The following is a 20390-nucleotide window of genomic DNA, read 5'->3' as shown; positions in this document are numbered from 1 at the left end:
TAAAGAGTCACAGAATGAAGGGAACTTGAAATCTCATCACAAGAAAGTCGAAACACTGATTAGGCTAATTAGAAATTCCTCCAACAGGGATATTGAACCTACTGGCCTGGAGAAATGCTGGGTCAGCAAAGTGTTTATGATGTTAATGAGGGAAAAGGGCAAACCTTACCCACTGCAGTACATGTTGACACAAATATCACAGTCTGATAAATAACAGATTCTCATTTATTCATTTCTCTGGATCCAAGGTTCCCAAAGTGGGGTATGCAAATTGTCAAGGGGGTATGTGAATATAAATGAAAAACAGAGTGACAACATTGGAAACGAGAATAGAAATACAGCAGCAGTCAAGAGCCTCCGTGCAGAGCCCCCTCATGCAGCCTCAGACAGAGACAATCTCAACAACAACAACAAAAAGGCACAAACATTAGAGTTCTGTTTATCCTTTAAACAACCTCATTAAAGTTGTAGTGTTGTATTTCACAGTGTCATGGTGATGAATATTTTGTATTATAGTGATGTCCAATCGACAAATGTTTGGTAGATTTATTTTTCCAAAATAAAAGAGATTGGCAATTTCACGGTTAATTTATGTAAAGTTGCACATGCTAAAATAAAGGCAAGGCAAGGCTAATTTATTTGTATAGCACATTTCATACACAAGGCAACTCAATGTGCTTTACATGATCAAAAAGTGCAACAGAAAACATTCAACAGCTTAAAATCAATAAGAACATTTAAAATCATCAACAAACACATTACATCATCTCTCTCTCAATCATACGCAGCAGAGACAGCAAAACATTAAGTCACAAACGTGAATTTTTTTGTTATGTTTGACCAGATTTACAGCAATATTTGTGATATTTTTTCCTCCCGAAAAATATAACGTGATGGTTAAATCTAAACGTTGAGTATAAATCTGAATGTTAAATGTTGAATATAAATCTAAATGTTAAGTGTTAATCTAAATGTTAAATTGAAATGTCACAGGTGAAATTAAATATTTAGCTATTATGTAAATGCACGGAAGTACCAAAATAAAAGTTCATTTAGATTAATATTTAAATTTACCTTCAATATTTAATATTTAGATTATACATTCACAAATATTGCTGTAAATCTGGTCAAAAGTAACAAATATCAAAAATCACATATGTTTTTTTAAACCTGGTTTGTTGCTAAATGTTACAAAAAGTTTATTTTAGCATATAATTAATGAAATTGCAGGATTTTGAAAAAGATAAAAAAAATATTTTTCAACAATTTGCAATTAAAAACTTACTGTCATCATGTGATAAACGCATGGGAAAACTGTGCCCTGACAAATATTGTGGATATTCATTGAACTTATGTATGTGAAGCTGTTGCACTGGTGGTGAAACAAAGGATGAGACTGCTGATTGTGCCCTCGCTCACTGTGCAGCCTATGGATCAAATAATACATGTATTTAATATAAGTTTGTGACGTGTGCAGTCAGTGTGATGGGACTGTTGGAGGTGGATGAAAAGTTGTTTTTTTTTTAGTGTCTTCAGAGAGTTATACCTACATTTATTGCTTTTTAGGTGGAAAAGTTGTTGTGTCCACTTCCCTGTAAGATTTTAAAATCATTAAAAATGTGATTGTCTTAGAAATGGCTTTATAAATGTATGTGCATCCTAGGTAGAACATTACTGGCTCAGGTGACCAGAAACGTTCTTGTCCTGGTCATTATGAAAAGTACACCAAAAGGTAGAAATAAACTCAACCCATGGTCATAAGTTTATTATTAGTAGGTAAACAATGAAGGAGTGTAAAACCTCATCTTTCTTTCATGATTTTATAAAGTCATTCATTTATTTAAAAAAAAAAGGTTTTTATTGCTTCAAACAATTCCCTATGTAGAGATTGGCTGTTGAGTATCACTTGGCTCAGACAATACATGTTTAGGTCGAAAAAAGCACATAAGAGCAAAAAAACAAACTGTTGTCTAAACACATCCATAAATTGTATTTACTGTATATTGTATAGCAAAAATAGCAAAACTTATTTTCCTCTTCTCGTGTATAGTTCAATGTTTAAAAGCCAAGCATTTCAGAATAAAACTGACAGTTTGAAAACTTTACTTTTCTGTTTAAAGTCAGGAAAAATATCCTAGGAATATAACTATGAGTAAATGTGAAATATTGTGCTCATGTAAGGGTTATATATTTACATAATAGTTTGGTTATTGTTTCATGGTTCATTCCACGATGTGTTTTTAAAGTAAAAACAGATGTGAATTCAATCAAATGAGATAGCCATCCCTCATCTTCCTGCTCATTTCAAATGGCTACACTGTTTTCTACCTGTTCTGGATCCATGTAGGTGTAGGGCACCTCCAAAGCCTGGTTCCTGTTTTTAATAATTGCTGTCAAAACTTCAAGCTCTCCTTGAAAGTTTTTGATCAGCTTGGATGGCACCTCCTCACTGAAATGCTCCTCAGGGTACTGTCCAAGTGTGACCTGATGAGAGCAGACGCACACATTTAGCTCCAAAAATACACTTTAAATGTTGTTTCACCTGAAGACGTTTGGTTCACTTACAAAGTCACTGGATCTCTTGCTGAGTAGCCACAGGGTGGAGACGCCCTGAACAGTTGTGCTGACATCAGGTAATGTCTGCAACAATGTGCTCTGATCTGTGGTTCCCTTTTTGGTGGGTGGGGGGCGCTGTAGGGAGATGGGAGCGTTGGGCATCCAGCCGCCGTAGTCGTACTGCAGTAATAGAGACTTTGATCAATAGTGGATTTTTATGCTTTGTTTTTTTGTCACACTTACAGTAGATGTTTCAGGTAACAAAGTTCTACTGCAAATTATAAACATATGATCGGTTTTACCACACAATGCCATTTGGTTTCAGTAAGATATATGAGAGCATGCAAATATCTACAAATACAGTGCATGGATTTGTTTGTTTTCATGAAAATTGTATGTAGTATGGCAGATGGGGTGCCGAATGGAAAAACTTGGTCACCATTTTATAGCTGACATATTGTTCTTTCATTTGAGACAAATTCATGTAAAACAGCATGTTTTATATCTTTGTTAAAAATGTGTAAACCTATGTGTAAATACATTTAAATGTAAATGTTAAATCTAAATGTATATGTCAAATCTAAATGTTGAAACTAAATCTAAATGTTAAATGTAAATCTAAATGTTAAATGTAAATCTAAATGTTAAATCGGTCACCAAGTGTAAAGCTGAATGTTAAGTAATTATACAAAGTGGGCTGGTCAGCGCCCGTCAATCACTAACTCGAGACAGATTATATCTAGAGCTTTACCTGCCCAGAGTTCACAGCCGAGTGCTGACCTGAACCGGTGAACATCACCATGGTAACAAACTTGACCAGATCACAAACAGCAGTGAAACGCTGAGGAATGCCTTTACGAAGAAAGAGAGGAAAAGCTTCATCAAACTTGTGTTAAAATAAACCATGTTATTGCTTCATTTAAAGCTTACCTGTGCAAGCTTGAGAAAGGAATCCATGTTCAAAAATGTCCGAAATCCAATTCTGCACCTCAGTGTCCTGCTCGACTGCAGCATCGTTCTTATAGTAGTGGCTGAGAACTCCGTCCACAAACCTAAGGGGGAAAAAAAGAAACACGTTTATTCTGATAACATTAATTGGTGGCTTATATACACACGTTAAGGAATATACACTGGACACCTTAGCATAGATTAGAAATGCAGCTTTTTTTGATCTGCAAGACGTCTAATTTATTGCAAAACATAAATGACTAAAAAACAAACTAAAAAACAAACTAAAGACAGTTCCTCAAAACGACTAAATAAGAGCTAGAGTATTTCAGATGCCAAAGGCTCCAGTCAGATGTCTGTATTTCCTGCACCAAAGACTCTATAAAGCATGGCTGTGTTCAAAAATCGCATACTAACGTAGTAAACACTGCCCACTCACTAAGTATACAGGTAAACTGTCTACAATATACTATTAGTATGGTTAGGGTGATAAGCGTTCCCACTGAAGTATACTTGGAAGTTTCCCAAGAATCATTTGGAACCTAAAACAACAAAAACCTGAAGCTCACTGAGGCTAAATATCTCCGTTGATTCACCACCTTTTAAAGTTCTAAATCATTTTAAGCGAGAAAGTGACCAAGTAGAATATCAACATGTGCTCATTTGATCCTTAAAACTTGTGAAAACACATTTCATGCCAATATTTTGGAGATTTTCGGAGAACCTCCATTGTGCTACTGACAAAACGTCCGGTTAACTTCAAAACAAGAGCCCTATTTACAAAAGCATTAAAAACTAGAAGACAAGAAGAGATGCTTTTATTTTGAAAAGGGATTGTTGGACTTTTAGCTTAAAACCGGTCACAGGACGATTTTACATTCCGCTCGCAATGCATCATGGGGCGGTTGAGTATGACTAGTGTGCCTACATGCATACTTAAAAAATGTCACGATATACTATACATCCGTACTCAATCTTTCCGTACTATCTAACTGGAACACACTATACTCATTTTGATGTCATACTTAGTAGGAGTAGTACGTTATTTTGTGATTTTGAACAGAGCCCATATGTCAAGTGTAGATTACTTCTAACGCCTGATCGAAATCCTCGGAGTGTGGCTAGTCGTCATCGTACTTGTAGATGATGTCCCACAGCTTGAGTCCATCGTCCCTGTAGTGGAAGTTTGGCACTGACTCCAGTCCTCGCTCAGCGATGTCATCAGGAATACAGAGGGAGGTGTAGGTCAAAGAGGACAGTGCCCTCTTCAGGACAGTGAGCATGCCCTCTCCACCAGAAGCTGAGTACTACAGAATAAATCATTAATCATTTTATTCCATGAGGGACGTTCCATGTCATTTCACAAATGGCCGATGCACTTTGGTCTCAGAAAATTACAAATTGAACCCGAATAAACAATGACTATAAGAAGCAGAGGAAAGCTACAATGGCCTCATGTAAAGGATTTTCAATATCCGCAAGTGGTGAAACAACCCAAAGTTGGCGACCAAAATAAAAAGGAAAAACGTGCGTCATAAAGTACAATTGATTTATATTCCAAGAAAGAATAACCTTTATACTATGAATCAAAACATTAGATTCCCACATGCAGTTATGGGCTAAGTAAAATATTTTAAATAGCATTTTTTTCCAATTTCAAGAGACTGTCACCCAAAAACTAATGTATTAAATTATAAGTGATATGAACAGTCTATGTACATAGCTCAAAGCTGCTAAAATGACAGGGAGCTGATTGTTCACTGAAGGCCCAAACATGTTAAAGCACGAAACACTAACAAACTTTTTTCCAAATGTGAGGGCCCTGGCATGTCCACCAGATAGAATGTATAGTAGATCTTTTTTGTATATTGTGAGAGAGTAGATGGAGCTGTATTCGTATACCAAATTTTAGTTTCCTACGTGATGTAGTTACTGAGATATTGGAAGCTGAAAATGGAAAAAAGAAATAAGAATGCACGAAAAATTGACACAAAGCCACCTCACTGAATTGTCCATATCTCAAAAAGCATTAATATTATTTAAAAACATATGGTAAAATATTCAGAATCTTTAGAGACTGAAGTGCGTAGGATGTCCTGAAAATGCGTTGAAATGACATGGAATGACCCATTGGTGTGGATTCAGATTGCTGTGCACTGAGAGTGTGTGTGTGTGTGTGTTCTTACCAGAGTGAAAATTCCCGTCTTAGATATAAGAAATTGTCGAGCTAAGAAGTTGATCTGAAGAGTGTAGCGAGTGTGTGGCACAAGCAGCTGAGGAAGTGAAGGAACTGCGTTAGCAACAGAAGAGCAGCATGATTTATATCTGCCTGTTTAAAAATGATCATATATATATGCATATAACTGGGATCATCATTTTTGTATAATCTGCTTATCTTCAGCGTGTTACCTTGTGCAGAGGGTGCACCATGGGGATGTTGCGGAGCAGAGACACTGCAAACACCTCAGCCAATAGGTGAGTGCGTAGCAGGTGAGTGTTGAGCTGATGGTGGCTGAAATCTGCTCCATTCACAAAAACCTTTGCTGTCAACCAGTCGTACTCAGAATCACTAGGGACAAAGATGGGGTTGTCTTCACCCGGGACCTGCTTCAGCTGCCAAAGCAGAGAGAACCACCATTCATTTCCTTTTCTTCTTATATACAATAATCACACTGTGTTGGCTGATTGTGTAGAATTTTAATTGCACTTCAAGGACGTCAGAGCTCAGAGCCAATTTTAGCACTTTTGCAAGAATGTTTCTTTGTGTAACCTGGGTTTAACCACTTCAAATATTTACACTCACAGTCACAGAAGGGTTTCAAAATGGTATTTCAGTCAGGAGTGTTTGGTTCAATCATCAAGAAAGTATGAATATCTGTATTACAGCATAAAATAAGTGTATAATGCAAGACCAGGCCAAGTTAGATTATTTTCCATTAGGAGGTTGTGAATAAGTGGGACATAAACTATACTATTCCTACAAACTACTAAGTTTGTTTGTTTCAGTCGAACAAAAAAGATTCAAACATAAAATCACAATTTAAAAACATACAACGAGACTGAAACAGACAGAAGCCAAAATGCTTCTATGCCCAACATGAATCATAGCATTAAAATGACTTCATTTCTCAATAATACACACAAAAGAAATGCAAGCATTCAACATGTACATTTGAGTTGCCTTTTTTCAAATAATGCAAAAATAAAATAAAATATTCAAAGAACACAAACATATTTATGCTGCTTTACATAACTTTCTTAAATATATTGTGACATTTTCTTTTTGAAAATAAACACTGTTTCCCTCATTTTTATTTCTTTATCAACATTATTCCACAATTCAACCCCTGGAACAGACAGACATCTTTATTTTAGTTCTAATCTTGCTTTAGGTCAAATAAACGTACAGTAATTTGATCTCTTAGGGTGTATTTGCTGGTCTGTAGTGAGAAGTAGTTTTGAATGCCTTCTGGATGAGCATTTATTTTTTGCTTTGAAGATTACCCGTGTTATTTTATCATAAAAATGATCTTCTAATTTAATAAGTTTTGATTTAACAAATAATGGATGTATGTGGTCATAATATCCTGCTTTATATGTAATGATTTATATTGATTATATACCAACGTATTAAAGTTGTAGGCATTTTTTTTAACCTAACCATAAATTTCAAAATATAAGAATAAATGGTTTAAATAACTGAAATAAGTAAAAAAAAAAAAAAAAAAAGTGTGACTATTTCTCTTATTCACATGCAGTAGCACAACACTGTACAGCCACTATGTGGCACTTTCAGAGTAAAAGTAGAGGGGATGCATCGTCTAATATCCATCAGATGTTTTTATTTTTTATAATTTCATTTAATTTATTTAGAATATTGGTAATTTCATTTCACTAATATTTAATTTACACCATTAACACCTTTCACCTCAACCTAATTTAAAAATTTTGTGAATTTAGCCAACAATAAACAACATTAAACGATAAAACTAAATAGATTTTCTGTTAGTTTCATGATGATTGTTGGATTATTTACCTGAATAGCGATAGGCTTCAGCTGATCATCAGGAGTTTTATGAAGTAGTAGCAGAGGAGCCGTTAGAGACTGTTTCTTCCCATTGATGGTGTTTTCTTTGACGCCATCCAAGAGCTTGTAGTCACACAAGAATATGTTGCCTTTCTATTTGAAAATTCAATAAAATATAATTAACACGAGCCTCCTGCATTTTATGTACAGTACACAATGAAAAGCAATCAAAGTACAAAATTCTGTAAAATCAAAATAATTAGAAAGTGTCAGGAAGGTATAATCCAGGTGTTAAAAATAGAAAATCACCTCCATTTCATCGCTCAAAGAACCCTGACCAGAGAGGAACACCATGCCGTCTTTTATGGGGAAGTTACTAGGAAGGGTCTTACAACGTCGGATTAATGCGGGGTTCACACCATTAAGATACTGGTAGCCGAAAAACGCATCCTCTTGCCAGTGTTCCTGGACATAGTCTGATAAAAAAAATAAAAAATAAATAATAATTCAAACACATAATGTGTTTTAACACACAAACAAAAAGTGATTCTGGTTCTGATGCTCTGAAGCTCCTTCTTGTTTACTCTGCTCAGCTGTGTTTCTAACATCTTTACCTAGTTTGTCCACATTAAAGTGTGAAACATTAAAGTCTGAAACAAATGTGCATGTGTGGTAAAACTAAAGAAAAGCAAGTACGAACTGACCATTTTCCGTAGCAACTACACTTATATTTCTTTATCGACTAGTCTATTACACAAGTTTAAAAAAATAAATTAGAAAAAAAAAACAGTTTAATTGAAGCTCAAAATAATCAACAAAGCATTTCGTAAAAAGAAGACATTTCTATCCCCATTAATAATACAGTAGGTCCAAATGCATCGGCAACACCAGTGTTTAGAAGAATTGCAATAAAATGTGCAATCCGGAACCAAATTGGATGAAACCTACCTGACATATTTCAATTACAGATCAAGATATGAATTTATGACATTTTGCCAAAAATAACAGACAAGGATCTTTCGATTGTTGAAACTGATCTGGAAGCAGTATAGAGATCTAAATTCCCTCCAAAATGTAATAGAATTTTCCATGACGTAAGGCCTGTCTTTGGTGAAAATCCTTTTACTACTTTTGTTTGGAAGAAAAAAAAAAAACTGTCATCATATAAATTCAATTTTATGAAAACAGTTTGACATGATCACGTTGGAACCTGTACATTAACACATCCCTTCTTCTCTGCCTCAATAAATTAGAGAAAAAATCTGAGCTTGCGTAAGAATCTGACAGTTATAGTAAAACCAGTTCAGGGTGGGCCTGGCTATGATCCCTCTGTAAATATTAACAATAAGGCTGCTTTACTCTGCAACACCCTAAAGCAGGTGGACGTTAGTCAATCGAACCTATTTAGCTCATGTATAAGCAGTTTTTAGACAAACGTGGTGAAAATATTATGCACCCGATATGCTTGTATGTCGGCAAAACGCTTGTTTGATATCATCCATGTTATTCCAATTCTTCTTAGAACAGGACAGTCCTTTCAGCTTCAGTTCTGTCAGTCTAGGAAATGAGATGAGCTTTATTACAACGCTGTGAAACACGTGGGAAATACATGTACATTGACAGGCAGGTGAAAGATGTGAATGAATTGGGGTTTGCTCACCCAGTGGTTGCAGTGTAGAAAAATTCTGTTGTCTTGGTGAAGGAGAATTGAACCTCACAGGGCAGTGAGGTTGGGTTATCTGCTTTAATGCAGTGTGGGAGTCCCTCTGAATACACATCCCAGCTGAGGAAAACACAGAGCTGGCGTGGTAAGGGATTCAAAACAATCCAACAACAAATGGTTCTGCAGCCTGAACGAATCGTCTGTGTGTGCAATGTGTGAATAATTCACCCTAAATGGTCATAAACATGATATAAAGTACACAATGGCAGACTTTTACACCTGCTGTGTTAAAGCACTGAGCTCTCACCAATAGTCTTCTCCTCGTTTTTGAAGTTCCTGCTGTCGACTGTACCTGCCCAGATGGTGGGTGTCGTCAAGGACCGTCAGAGCTGGATCAGAGAAAGGAAAACGGTAAAGCTTAACAATAGCAGACCCGTGAGTCAACTTAAAAAGTCATACTCAAGAAGATTCACTGGTGACTTCAATTTCTATCTTCTAACATTGAAAGAACAGAATAAGAATGCAAAAAAACACGAACAGAAAATTATATAAATAAATAAAAAAACACTTGAGGACACACTGGTTTAATTACCACAACAAACATACTGAATCATTACCTGGTTATTTATTGCATCATAGAACAAAAAAGAATGCAAGACAACAATAATTAAAGTATTAATAAAGTGTGGATCAGAAATGGCAAAAGGTAAATGAAAAGTGCTAATTGTGTAATTACCGACACAATAAAAGTCTCCCTTTTGACAGTTTCTCCTCTGAGGCATGTGATACTCATGTATTCATAAAAGGTGTTTTATAATGTGTTTCTTACACTCTTACTACAGCTATATCAATGAGAAATATATTATATTCACATTGGAAAATGTTATTAAAATATATTGAAGTGAACATTAGTGCTAATAATGATGACTTTTCATGATAAATGCAAGCTAGCAGGTGCCCCTTCATGATAAAGATGGTTACACAATGAGTTAAAAAAAACTATTAGCAGATTAGCTCAATCTGTAGTATAGTCTACAATAAAATACACCTTTATTGATCTATTCTACCAAATTCTACTATTCTTTTAAAAAACATGAAATGCATATGCAACATACAATTGGCTTTTCCACTGGTTAATTAATATGAACATAGTAAGTAGAGGATGTTAGTTTTGCATCGCTATGCTAACTGTGAGCTAATACTCTGGTGGTTACAACTGGCAATTCTGCTGATTTGTGTTGTTAAAACTCTATATCCTGGTCCAAACCATTAGCCACAAGATAATTGTAAGCATTCAAACTTTTGTAAGCTTTTAGATATGCAGACATGCTTGTGCAGAGGTCAAAAATGTATTTGCATTGTAAATCTGGCTTCAGAATTAAATTTGATGATGGCCTTTTTTATTTTATCTTCTATGATTCTTTTTTGTTGTTGTAGCTATTGAGCTTTCTAGTGGTTTATAACAGAATTATACCGATATGGGGCAGCAATTCCCTATTATTTGCAATGTTTACACAGGAGCAGAGGTGGCAAAAGTACTAGTCTTCAGTACTCAAGTAAAAGTATAGCTACTTGAATAAAAAATGACTGAAAGTATTGAAGTTGCTCCCTCACTTGAGTAAAAGTAAAAAAGTACATGCAACTAAATGTACTTAAGAAAAAAGTAAAAAGTAAAACAAATGTCCCTTCAATAATAAGACAGGTTTTTAAACTAGTAAATTCCATATCTTTTGTTTTTTTAAGAACTGGTACATGGAAACAACTTCAATGTGTTACCTTTGAATACCTGGAACATTTGCAAATAAAATGGGTCAAAAAAATAAAAAGTGCAAATTCTCATTAAAACCTAGAGCAGCTTCGAGTTTAACATTTTAATAACTTTTAGAAAACTGGTAGATGGGTAATTATTCTGTTACCCTTCATGAACACCTGGAGAATTTAGCACTCATTATAGATACAATTTGTAAATAAATTAAAAGAAAAGAAATTGCAAATTCTTAAACAGAGCAGTTTTGAGTTTAACATTTTTAAAAACTTGAAAATGTTAACAATAAAACTAAGGGACCTGCCTAACAGACAAGCACCAATTAGCACATGTTCCTGAGAATTCAGTAAAATGACTCGGTTCCACCGAGTAAAACAAATGAAATTGTGCGACGTAAAATCGCAATCTACATTGTATTGCCTTTGAAAGAATATATCACGCAACTATGTTCCGATAAGTTTAGAAACTAGCAGGCTGTCCAATGAGCTGTGCAAGTCATAGGTCACATGACCAAGGGCAGCGTGATGTCACGGAGGAGGGGGAGGGGTGTTGTCACAAACTGTTTTAAGTTATGAGGAGAGGTCATAACTAGTTGATAGCCTGTATGTGTGAGTGACTGTGTGGGTGCACATTGGTGGTGTATCGCAACTCTGTGCATGATAGAGTAGCATAGTAAATAAAATTGATATTCAGTATTTTGAACCCTTCTAACCCTTCTTGGGCAATTATTCCACTTCCCATTTGCGGATCAGAGCAGATTTCCTGTCTCGGCCATCGCGTGTAACAAGCTACCATCCTTTGCACTTCCTCTTTTTGAAAGGAAACTTATTGGTTTACAAACATTTGTTGTGTAAACTTGTTTCTTCATAGACTACATAGGCAGTGGCACAATGTCAAATTTAGGATTTAAAATACCATATACATTATGTCAGATCATAAATCTACAGCAAGCCCAGTTATCATAATCCTATTCATATAAACACAAACATAGATATATATTTGTGGTTTGTGGCCACTGAATTTGTTTGAGTTGCTGGTATCTCTTGTTTGCTGCCTCAAACTACTATCTAGCATAATTTATCCCAGCATAATTTATCCCAGTACTGTCACCAATAAGATTGTTTCATTCAGGTGTGAGTCAACTGTTGAGTCCTGACCAAAGGTGGAAGTTCACTTTGTTAGACCATGGGTTGGTTTATGCTGATGTTGTTAGGCCATTCACGTAAGCTTTCTCCTGTACTTGACACAACAATTGGATTGTGGTGCAAAGCTATTCTAAGGACAAATTACATACATAAGCAGAAAGCAGATGCAGATTGTTGAAAACTGCTATTTAAGGGTGTAGTCTGCAATTTTGGAGAGCAGTCTAGCAAGACCTCGTCTAAGTTCCACCCCCTCCCGCATGCTCCCATCCAAAGCCACACCCTTACAACCTTGAATGTGCGTGTGATATAAAAATAACCAATCCCCCCAAAGCAAAACTAATAATGAGCTGTTCAATAGAAAGAAATAAAACCTCTGCATCACTTTTTGATTTTTTTTTTTACTTACTTCATGCAGTTAGCCACACTTTTCCCCACACAAACAGGTAAAAATATCAAAACTAAACTATTGAATACGAGTCTAACCATAACCAAAGCTCATGTGGAATAGATGATCAGCTGTCATATATTGTCATTCAACTTCAAAAGCTAGAGTAATGTAGACAAAAATAGCTAAATAGTGCTTAAATGCATTTACAGGTGATCTGCAATGTCTTATGTTTTACATTGTCACACTTGCTTAAATAAGGTGTTTTTCTCTTCTAGTATTAATAAAAGTGATTATTGATAGTACATCTCCCTAAACTAGTGTTACTTCTCGAAACTTTGATAGATATACAATAAAGTGGTTCCATTTTTGGTTTTTTGTGGAATGGAAAAAATACTGTGAGCAGAAAAGATGCTGGCCACTCCTAAAATGATTCAAAAGCAGTAAACGTCTTTTGTCAGTGAGTGATTGACATTTTTACAGTTTGTCATCAGAATAACTTGCATTACATCACATAATAACATCACTTACCTCTTCCCTCCCTGAAGCGCTGCACTTTACTGCCGGTGATCCAGCGGTAGATGGGAAAAGTGTAGGTGTCTCCTTCAGGAGATTTCACCACAATCTTGGCAGGAAACCAGGAATCTTCTGGCATTAGTGGGAGACGATGTTTGTTCAACTCAATCAGCACCAGCTTACCAATGGAGGAAGGGCAGCTCACATTGAAACATGGGGCCTACAGAAATAGTCATTAAAAATTAAATTATAAAATAGGAATAAATAATGCATGTGTAGATGAGTAAACTATATTATCAAGCTGCTCTCACCCTGGTATTATGCATACTTCAGCAAGTTTTTCCATTAAAATTGCATTAGTGTTTAATGTCCCTGTAATCCCATAGAAATAAAACCAAGGAGACATACAATCCATGGAAAAGTGTGGAAGAGAGTTCAGACTTACCATTCCGATGAGGACAGCTGACACCCCTTTCACGCTCATGAGCCACTTTTGTTTGCTCTCCCCCTCTTCTCCAACCAGTTTAATGAAAACATTGTTAACTGTGCCAGCACCAGCTAAATTGCCAGTGTGAACAGTCACTTCATAATTCACCATTTTCACTGCAAAAGCAGATACTTGGCAGTTTGACCCCTGACTAACGGCTGTATCAATAGATCTAACGTAGCTGCTGTTTTATCAGTTATCGTGCAGCTCCTGATCATGAAAAAAATCCCTTTGTATCAGAAAAGAAGTCACATGAAAGTCCACTTGAAGAACTCCTCTGGTTATATAACCCTTTCCTTCTATTCTCCCTTTTATAGTGTTGTGGGTGTGCCGAGTAACAGTCAGTGAAAATGATTGGTTCAAAAGATGGAATGTTAGACAAGTAAAAACATCTGCAAAACAACAGCAGGAATCATGTAACGATTGCAATATTTATTCTGGATTTACTGTAATTATTTTTCCCCACAATTGGCCAAAATGTAAGAAACATGTACTTCTGTACAAAAAGGAAATGCCACCTTCACAGTGTCATATACCTGCAAATAGGTCAAACATATTGTAAACAAAAAACATTCATGATATTTTGGTAAACCTGTTATGTTTAAACAAGAGAAGTACTGAAATTAAACCACATGACACAGATGTTATGCATTCTTTGTGAATTTCTTTAAAACAGCAAATACTGGTGTAAAAAAAAACATCATTAATAAAGTAAAAATGTCCATAACAGTTACATAAAAAAAGGTTACCAAACATCTGAATACAAAATAACTTGACTTTTGTTCATCTTTTTTATGTGTATTTCAGTAAAATCCACTGTTTAGGTTAAATCTGAGGAGAGGGGACTGTGAGGAGTCCTGTGGGCTTCAGCTTGTTGATCCCTCCATCCAGGATGCAAACACGAGGAAAATTCACTTTCACCAGATGTGCAGAAAACTGGAGAGACAAAGAAGAATAAAAGACAGGGAGTTATCATTCTCCGCCCAGAACTCCAACTACTCTTCAGCTCACATTAGAAATACATCAGAGTTTAAAACCAGACCTCTTGTCGTTGTCCTGATTGAACAATTGTGTTTAACTTAACGTGTGTGTGTGGGTGGGACACAAAATCAGTGAGTAAAGTCCATGTCAAAGAGAACATGAAAACAACACGAGACAATACTTGCACACACTTGTTTTTTCCCCCCCTTTTTGTTAGTTGTAGCCAACATAAACAAACCGCTGAAAGTCAAAACAATATCCTATTGACTAAGCGAGATGTTGAACTTACCTCTGGCCTGCTTTATATGACCAGCTACTTTCAATGTGAAACATCTGCTTTGGCATGAAAAACTGGGTCTTCAACTACATTCATTGAGACACAAGAACAGGACTGTTGAATGTATTTTAGTTACATGCAATGTGTGCAAAGGTGCTGCAATTTATTCAGAACATCTTTAAAGGGATCATTCATTGTTTCTAGAAGTTCAGCCTAAAATCTTTGAAATGTACTTATGAGAAGATCTATGACCAACATTAAAGACTAACTAAACCCAAATCAATTATTCTTCTGAATACAAATGCATTTGGGTATGAAGTAGTACTGTTGATTGATCCTGGTCCAACACTCAACATTTTAGTCAAAGTATTTCAGTTTGGCATATTTAGTTGTAAAACGTCAGAGTGACTGTCCTCTATGGGTTGGGTTAGTATGTACTGTATATACAGTAACAGTAATTTATATTTAGATCAGCTGTACAGTGGAGGGAGCGATATGACCCATGTGAAGTTGCGGTGCTGTTGCTGCTCTATATCAGCACTCTTGGAATGTCTGTTGTCCAATCAAATCACTTGGTTGGAACTAATAGTTGTACAAGACGCATTATTATGCAGTATATTCATTTAATTGCCTTTTAAAAATCACGTCATTGATGATGTTACACGGCCCCACTGCCTGCAAACATCCTACTGTTTTATATTGGAGTGCTTTTTAGATCATTTAACCAGCTTTTTTGGTCAAAGTGCAAACTTGAGCTGCTTTTCCATGTTCTGAAAAAATAGGAAAAATTAAAGCTTTTGATGAAACCATCTTTTGTTTACCAAAAGAGAATAAAAACTCTTGGCAACCAAAAAAAATCTGTGACCGCAGGGGGTGACAGTTCCAACTCTGGAGTTTTGGACTGGACAATGAAGCAGAGAAGAAGAGCTTGTCGTGGTTTCCCAGTTTGTGATGTGGACGATGAAAAAGGTTGTGTAATGTGGAAAAAAGGTCATCGATGAAACTGGCTTGCATAATAATACAAAGTTTATTAAAACAAGCAGAATCAAAAACCAGGGCTGAGACAGAATCCCTGGGAGAACAAAGGAAGTCAAATCATGTTCTCAGGCCAAAAACAGGAGAAAGGCAGAACTCCAGTGAGAGCACTGGTGGCCACATTGTACTCTGAAGAAATCCAGCTTGGTGATCACATATATAGGCTGACGAGAAATTTGAAACCAACAAGTGAAGTCTAAGGCTTTGGCCTTAAGATAAAGAAAAAAGCCACAAATGAAGAACTCCCCTGTTTTAGATATACAGCTGTCAACGGAGGAGAGATAAGCCTGGGGAGTAGCAACTTTCAAGGTTCACAAGTTATTCTACATTCTAACAGCAGGGCTGGCTGAGTTTGATTATAAAAGCATGTGTCCAAACACCATGACAAGGCAATACTCAACTTTAGGTAAAATGTATTAAATGAATCTGATATTGGCGCAGATAATACACCTCAAGCTCTCCTCAGGGATCTTTACTCTCCCTTAAACATTGCACAGCTGAGGCTCTGGTTGCTTAAGTTAGCGAGTAATCATGGACTGTTGAAGACACACAAGCCTTGAGGGTAGACGTCCTATTAAGTGGGAGTCCTCCAAGAGACTGAAAAAGCTGCTACATGATCTATTCCAATAGAAAACAATGGGATGTTTACTGGCAGTGGGGTCGTGTGACATCCTTCATTTCAAGATGGTGAAATACAGCCTCTAAAACTGTAAAGTAGTCCCATTTTTAAAAGGCAATCAAATGAATATGGTGCATAATAATGCGTTTTGTTAGGCATTGATCTTCTAACAAGTATGTTTCAAAGATTTTAGGTCAAACTTGTAAAAACAGTGTAGGATCCCTTCAAGAACAAAAGACTCCAACTAATGATGGTTTCAGGAAAGGGACAGGTTTACTGATCTCTATTGGCATTGATGTTGTTTGTTTGATAATGGAGAAATGGTTTTAATCTAAATGCCATCAACTTGTGAATGACAATCTACTGCTTCCTAAAATGACTTATACCTTGTAAAGTCATTTTACAAGGTAAAATGACTTTACAAGTCTAATAAAAGCTACTGCGCACAATTTTATTAGATAAAATCATACTGTAGGAACTCATAGATCAAACACAAATTTCTCCAAAAAGAAAAGAAACATGTCAAAATTGGCCCTTGAAAGTTTGTTTGTGTTGTTCGTGTTTATACATTGCATTGTGGAATGTGGAGTCCCGTAAACGATGCATGAAAGTGTTTTTACTTCATTCTTACCATCATTTCTTGTGCTTTTCACAAGAGGACAGTGATTCACTTGACACCATTTTGTTAGTTTGTTCTCGGGTTTTCACAAGTATATCAAAATGAAGTAAAAACACTTCTCTGCACCCATCTCCATGACTCCACATCCCACAATGCAATGAGTGAAAACGTCAACAGGCGCAGTGTTTTCAGTGGAAATGAAAACAAACTTTGAAGGCGTAATTTCATCATTTACATATCTTTGTCCAGCAGCTTTAACGGGTCTATCTGATACACAGAAAACTCCATGAACCAACTAATGTTCCATAAGAGGTGTTGGCAGAGGGGGACTGTACATTAATTCACAATCACTCCAACACAAATTATTGAACCAAAAGTTCACGATTGAAGGACAGTGTTTCATGTTCTTTGAAACACATTTTTTTCATCTTTTTTTAAAAAGCTGCAAATATGAACACATTCACATGCTTTAAAGTACAGCTGTAGGTGGTTGATGTTAAGAGTTCACCATGAAATAATACCTACTTTTATCAACAACTTCATTATTTGTTTTGGACACATTAAAAATCTTAATATTGTTGTTCAAACGCAAGCCGTAAACCTATTCATTAAGTTTGGTTTTTATGTAGTGCTTTGTCATTTTGATGCTTAGAGGTTTATAATATTCTGCTTTGAATATTACGGAATGTTAACTATTATATTGTTGTCATTTTTCACTTTTACTTTTTATACAAATGTTTTATGCTTTTATAAATTCTTCCCTTTTGTGCTTTGTTCTTCTTTTATTAATCTCTGACTCTTTTCTTACATGTCGTCTTCTTAATTATTATAATAAATTACTTCTATACTTAGTCTCTAAACTCTCTAAAAATCACTTTTGTAAAATCCTGTAAAGCACTTTGGACTACAATTGAATTGGTCTGAAAGGTGCTATATGAATAAAGTTTAATGATTGATTAGCTGTAAACCGACTTATCAACAGATAAGATAGCAATACGGTTGCTAAACCTCAACTTGCCTTGATGCAACATTCATTGCTTTTGTACGTAACCCTGCAGCTTATTCCACAGCTGAAGCTCCTACAGTAGCTTATCTGCTGTCACCCTTGTTTTCTGCGAAGGAGTGCGGGGATTTGCCTGGAACAACAAATTTTCCTCGCTGTGAGTCGAGGGTGGAGGCGGCTGCCACACACTGAGCTCTCAAAACAGAGAAGTAGAAAAGAAATTCGAGCAAAAGAATGGTACAAAAAAAAGCCAAAGTAAGGTGCAGCATTGTGTGTGCAACAATACTCACACGTGAAAGAGTAACTTCATTGTAACACAGCTGATTCTATCTGTGAATTATGTCGGTTTCTACCTAAATGTGTTGGACATAAAAATATCCTAAAGACACCAACAGTAGAGCTCAACTACAAACCCAGTCTGTTAAGTTGAGGTTACGTTTAATCAGACAAAGCTTTTCCAGGAAATGTTTATCTCCCGATATGTTTCGACTGTCAACTGCCAGTCTTCGAGTTCTGTTATTACCTTTCATTTCATTTATTTATTTAAAAAGGGACAGTACATATTAATGTTTCACTTGCCTTTCATGTAAAGCTTTTGTATCCCCTGCTACCACCTCAATGCTAAACATGTAACGGCTAGCACGGACAATGCTAGCTGCAACATGCTGCGAGCACGCCACGTCTGACAAAAGAACAAACTCACTGGATAAATATAATCTGAAGGAAAGAAAAAACAACAACTTTGGTGTCATAAGCGTGTTCTTACTGTTTATAATGTGCTAACTTATAGCACGACATATGATGGTTTATTTTATTTGTATTTTTTATTGTTAAGAGATTGACAAACGTACACAGCAATATGACAGGTAGCCCTTGGGACTAGTCCAAATACAGCAGAATGTAAATGGCTGCATCTGTTCAAGTCTGTTAAAAACAATAAATCACTTTATTAAAGGGGCAGTATTATAAAAAAAACACTTCATAAGGGTTTGGCTACAGTGATATACATTTCTTTAGCCTCATTATGAGGGCCAAAGTTGAAAAAGTTTGGTTTCCTCCCTCCCTTCTTGTAGGAGGCATTTTGTGTTTATTGTTGGCATGTTATTTAGTTATGGATACACCCCCAATCACCCACGCGCTGACACAAGACACCCCCGACGCCAGCAGAGCCCGGAGGACAGCGGGCCCCAGCCATCAGCCCCAGGGAACCAGGCCAAGGCGCCCAGACCGGCCGGCGGAGCAACCCACCGCAACACCCAACAACCCAGGACGCAAGCGCCGCCACCCAGATCAAGGAAACCCCACAAGCACTTGGAGGTCCAGGACTACAGTTTAGATCAGTGTGTTAGCAAAGAGTGGTGCTGGCAGTCGGTTGCAGGCTAGTTGTGGATATGTCTTATATATTATTTTACACTGAAGGCACTGGGTGTGTATATAGTGCAGGGGTCAGCAACCATTACCCTCAAAGGAGCCATTTTGCCTAATCTCGCCAGGATTGAAGTCCTTCCGGAGCCGTAAAAAATACCTTCTCAAGGAAAACAATACAGTGTATAAAATGCTATGCAGTTAAAATAATATCGAATAATTTTTTAGAGTTAATGGATTTGAAGAGCTACAAAAAATAACTTGATCATGTCGGTCAACACATGCTAATTGCTTATTTCTTGCAGCATATCAAGCATACATAATAAACTGGCATGTTGGCAATGAAATAAATCTTTCCCCACACAAATACAATCTCTATTTTCTTTCAGAATAGTCTTTTTGTTAGTTTAGTTATCTTAAAAGGAATTTAAAACCTAGGTTAGCCACAGGGGCAATGAAAGTTGATGGTCTGTAGTGGATGGGATTTAAACAACTGTTTTATCAGATTTTTATTTTAAGTTAATGGCATTAATCATCAATACCCTCTGTAAGAAATACCAATTCATTATTTAATTTTTTTTTTTTTTTTTTTAAAGCTAGGGAGCCATTGCAAAAGAGTTAAAGAGCCACATGAGGCTCCAGAGCCACAGGTTGCAGACCCCTGATATAGTGGCATAGGTGACAGGAAGGGGAGGAATAGGTAGGGGGAAGCACATACAGTTCTCACCAGATCGACACTCATGGTCAAACCAGCACTCAGACAAACAGCTGGAAATGGTATGCTTTGTTCTTTGGCTGAATTTTTTTTTTTTTAAATACGTATCGGCATCGGCTTTTAAAAATCTCATATTGGTCGACCTCTAATTACATTACATTACACTTGTTATTCCACATTTTGTAAAAAGTCAGCTCTAGACAGGCGAGTTGGATTTTTCACGCTACTAGACTTCACCTAGACTAGAGGAAACTCCATCCACGCTCATGAGCCACTTTTGTTTG

At 36.3% G+C, this 20390-nt stretch overlaps 2 protein-coding genes across 2 annotated transcripts in view; both read right to left on the bottom strand.

Moving 5' to 3' along the window:
* Nucleotides 1-1750: 1750 nt before the first annotated feature.
* Nucleotides 1751-13798, bottom strand: LOC114465534 (hydroperoxide isomerase ALOXE3-like). The gene is made up of 14 exons (XM_028450648.1): nucleotides 13451-13798; nucleotides 13021-13225; nucleotides 9502-9583; nucleotides 9192-9314; nucleotides 8988-9088; nucleotides 7841-8007; nucleotides 7541-7684; nucleotides 5914-6117; nucleotides 5691-5777; nucleotides 4642-4811; nucleotides 3487-3608; nucleotides 3308-3408; nucleotides 2566-2736; nucleotides 1751-2484 (listed from the first exon to the last, which is right to left on the bottom strand). Exons 1-14 carry the CDS (start codon nucleotides 13601-13603, stop codon nucleotides 2305-2307), a joined length of 2010 nt encoding a protein of 669 aa, XP_028306449.1. The 5' UTR covers nucleotides 13604-13798; the 3' UTR covers nucleotides 1751-2304.
* Nucleotides 13799-13904: 106 nt separating this feature from the next.
* tbck (TBC1 domain containing kinase) overlaps nucleotides 13905-20390 on the bottom strand; it is a 42049-nt gene continuing 35563 nt past the window's right edge. Inside the window, exon 26 of the mRNA XM_028450526.1 lies at nucleotides 13905-14428. Within this exon, the coding sequence (XP_028306327.1) occupies nucleotides 14318-14428 (111 nt within the window). The 3' untranslated portion in view covers nucleotides 13905-14317. The remainder of the gene's footprint in view (nucleotides 14429-20390) is intronic.

The sequence above is a fragment of the Gouania willdenowi genome, chromosome 1 (genome assembly GCF_900634775.1).
Source record: "Gouania willdenowi chromosome 1, fGouWil2.1, whole genome shotgun sequence".
In the NCBI taxonomy this organism is placed as follows: Eukaryota; Metazoa; Chordata; class Actinopteri; order Blenniiformes; family Gobiesocidae; genus Gouania; species Gouania willdenowi.
Note: the sequence above shows the minus strand (reverse complement) of the source record. Positions and strands in the feature narration are given on the sequence as shown.

What these genes read in the sequence shown, in the direction of transcription:
- LOC114465534 (XM_028450648.1), bottom strand. Translation starts at nt 13,603, where the DNA reads ATGGTGAATTATGAAGTGACTGTTCACACTGGCAATTTAGCTGGTGCT. An exon ending in CTTTGAGCGATGAAATGGAG is followed by an intron (nt 7,685 to 7,840) that starts GTGATTTTCTAT and finishes ATTTTCAAATAG; the next exon opens with AAAGGCAACATATTCTTGTG. An exon ending in CCTTTCTCAAGCTTGCACAG is followed by an intron (nt 3,409 to 3,486) that starts GTAAGCTTTAAA and finishes TTCTTCGTAAAG; the next exon opens with GCATTCCTCAGCGTTTCACT.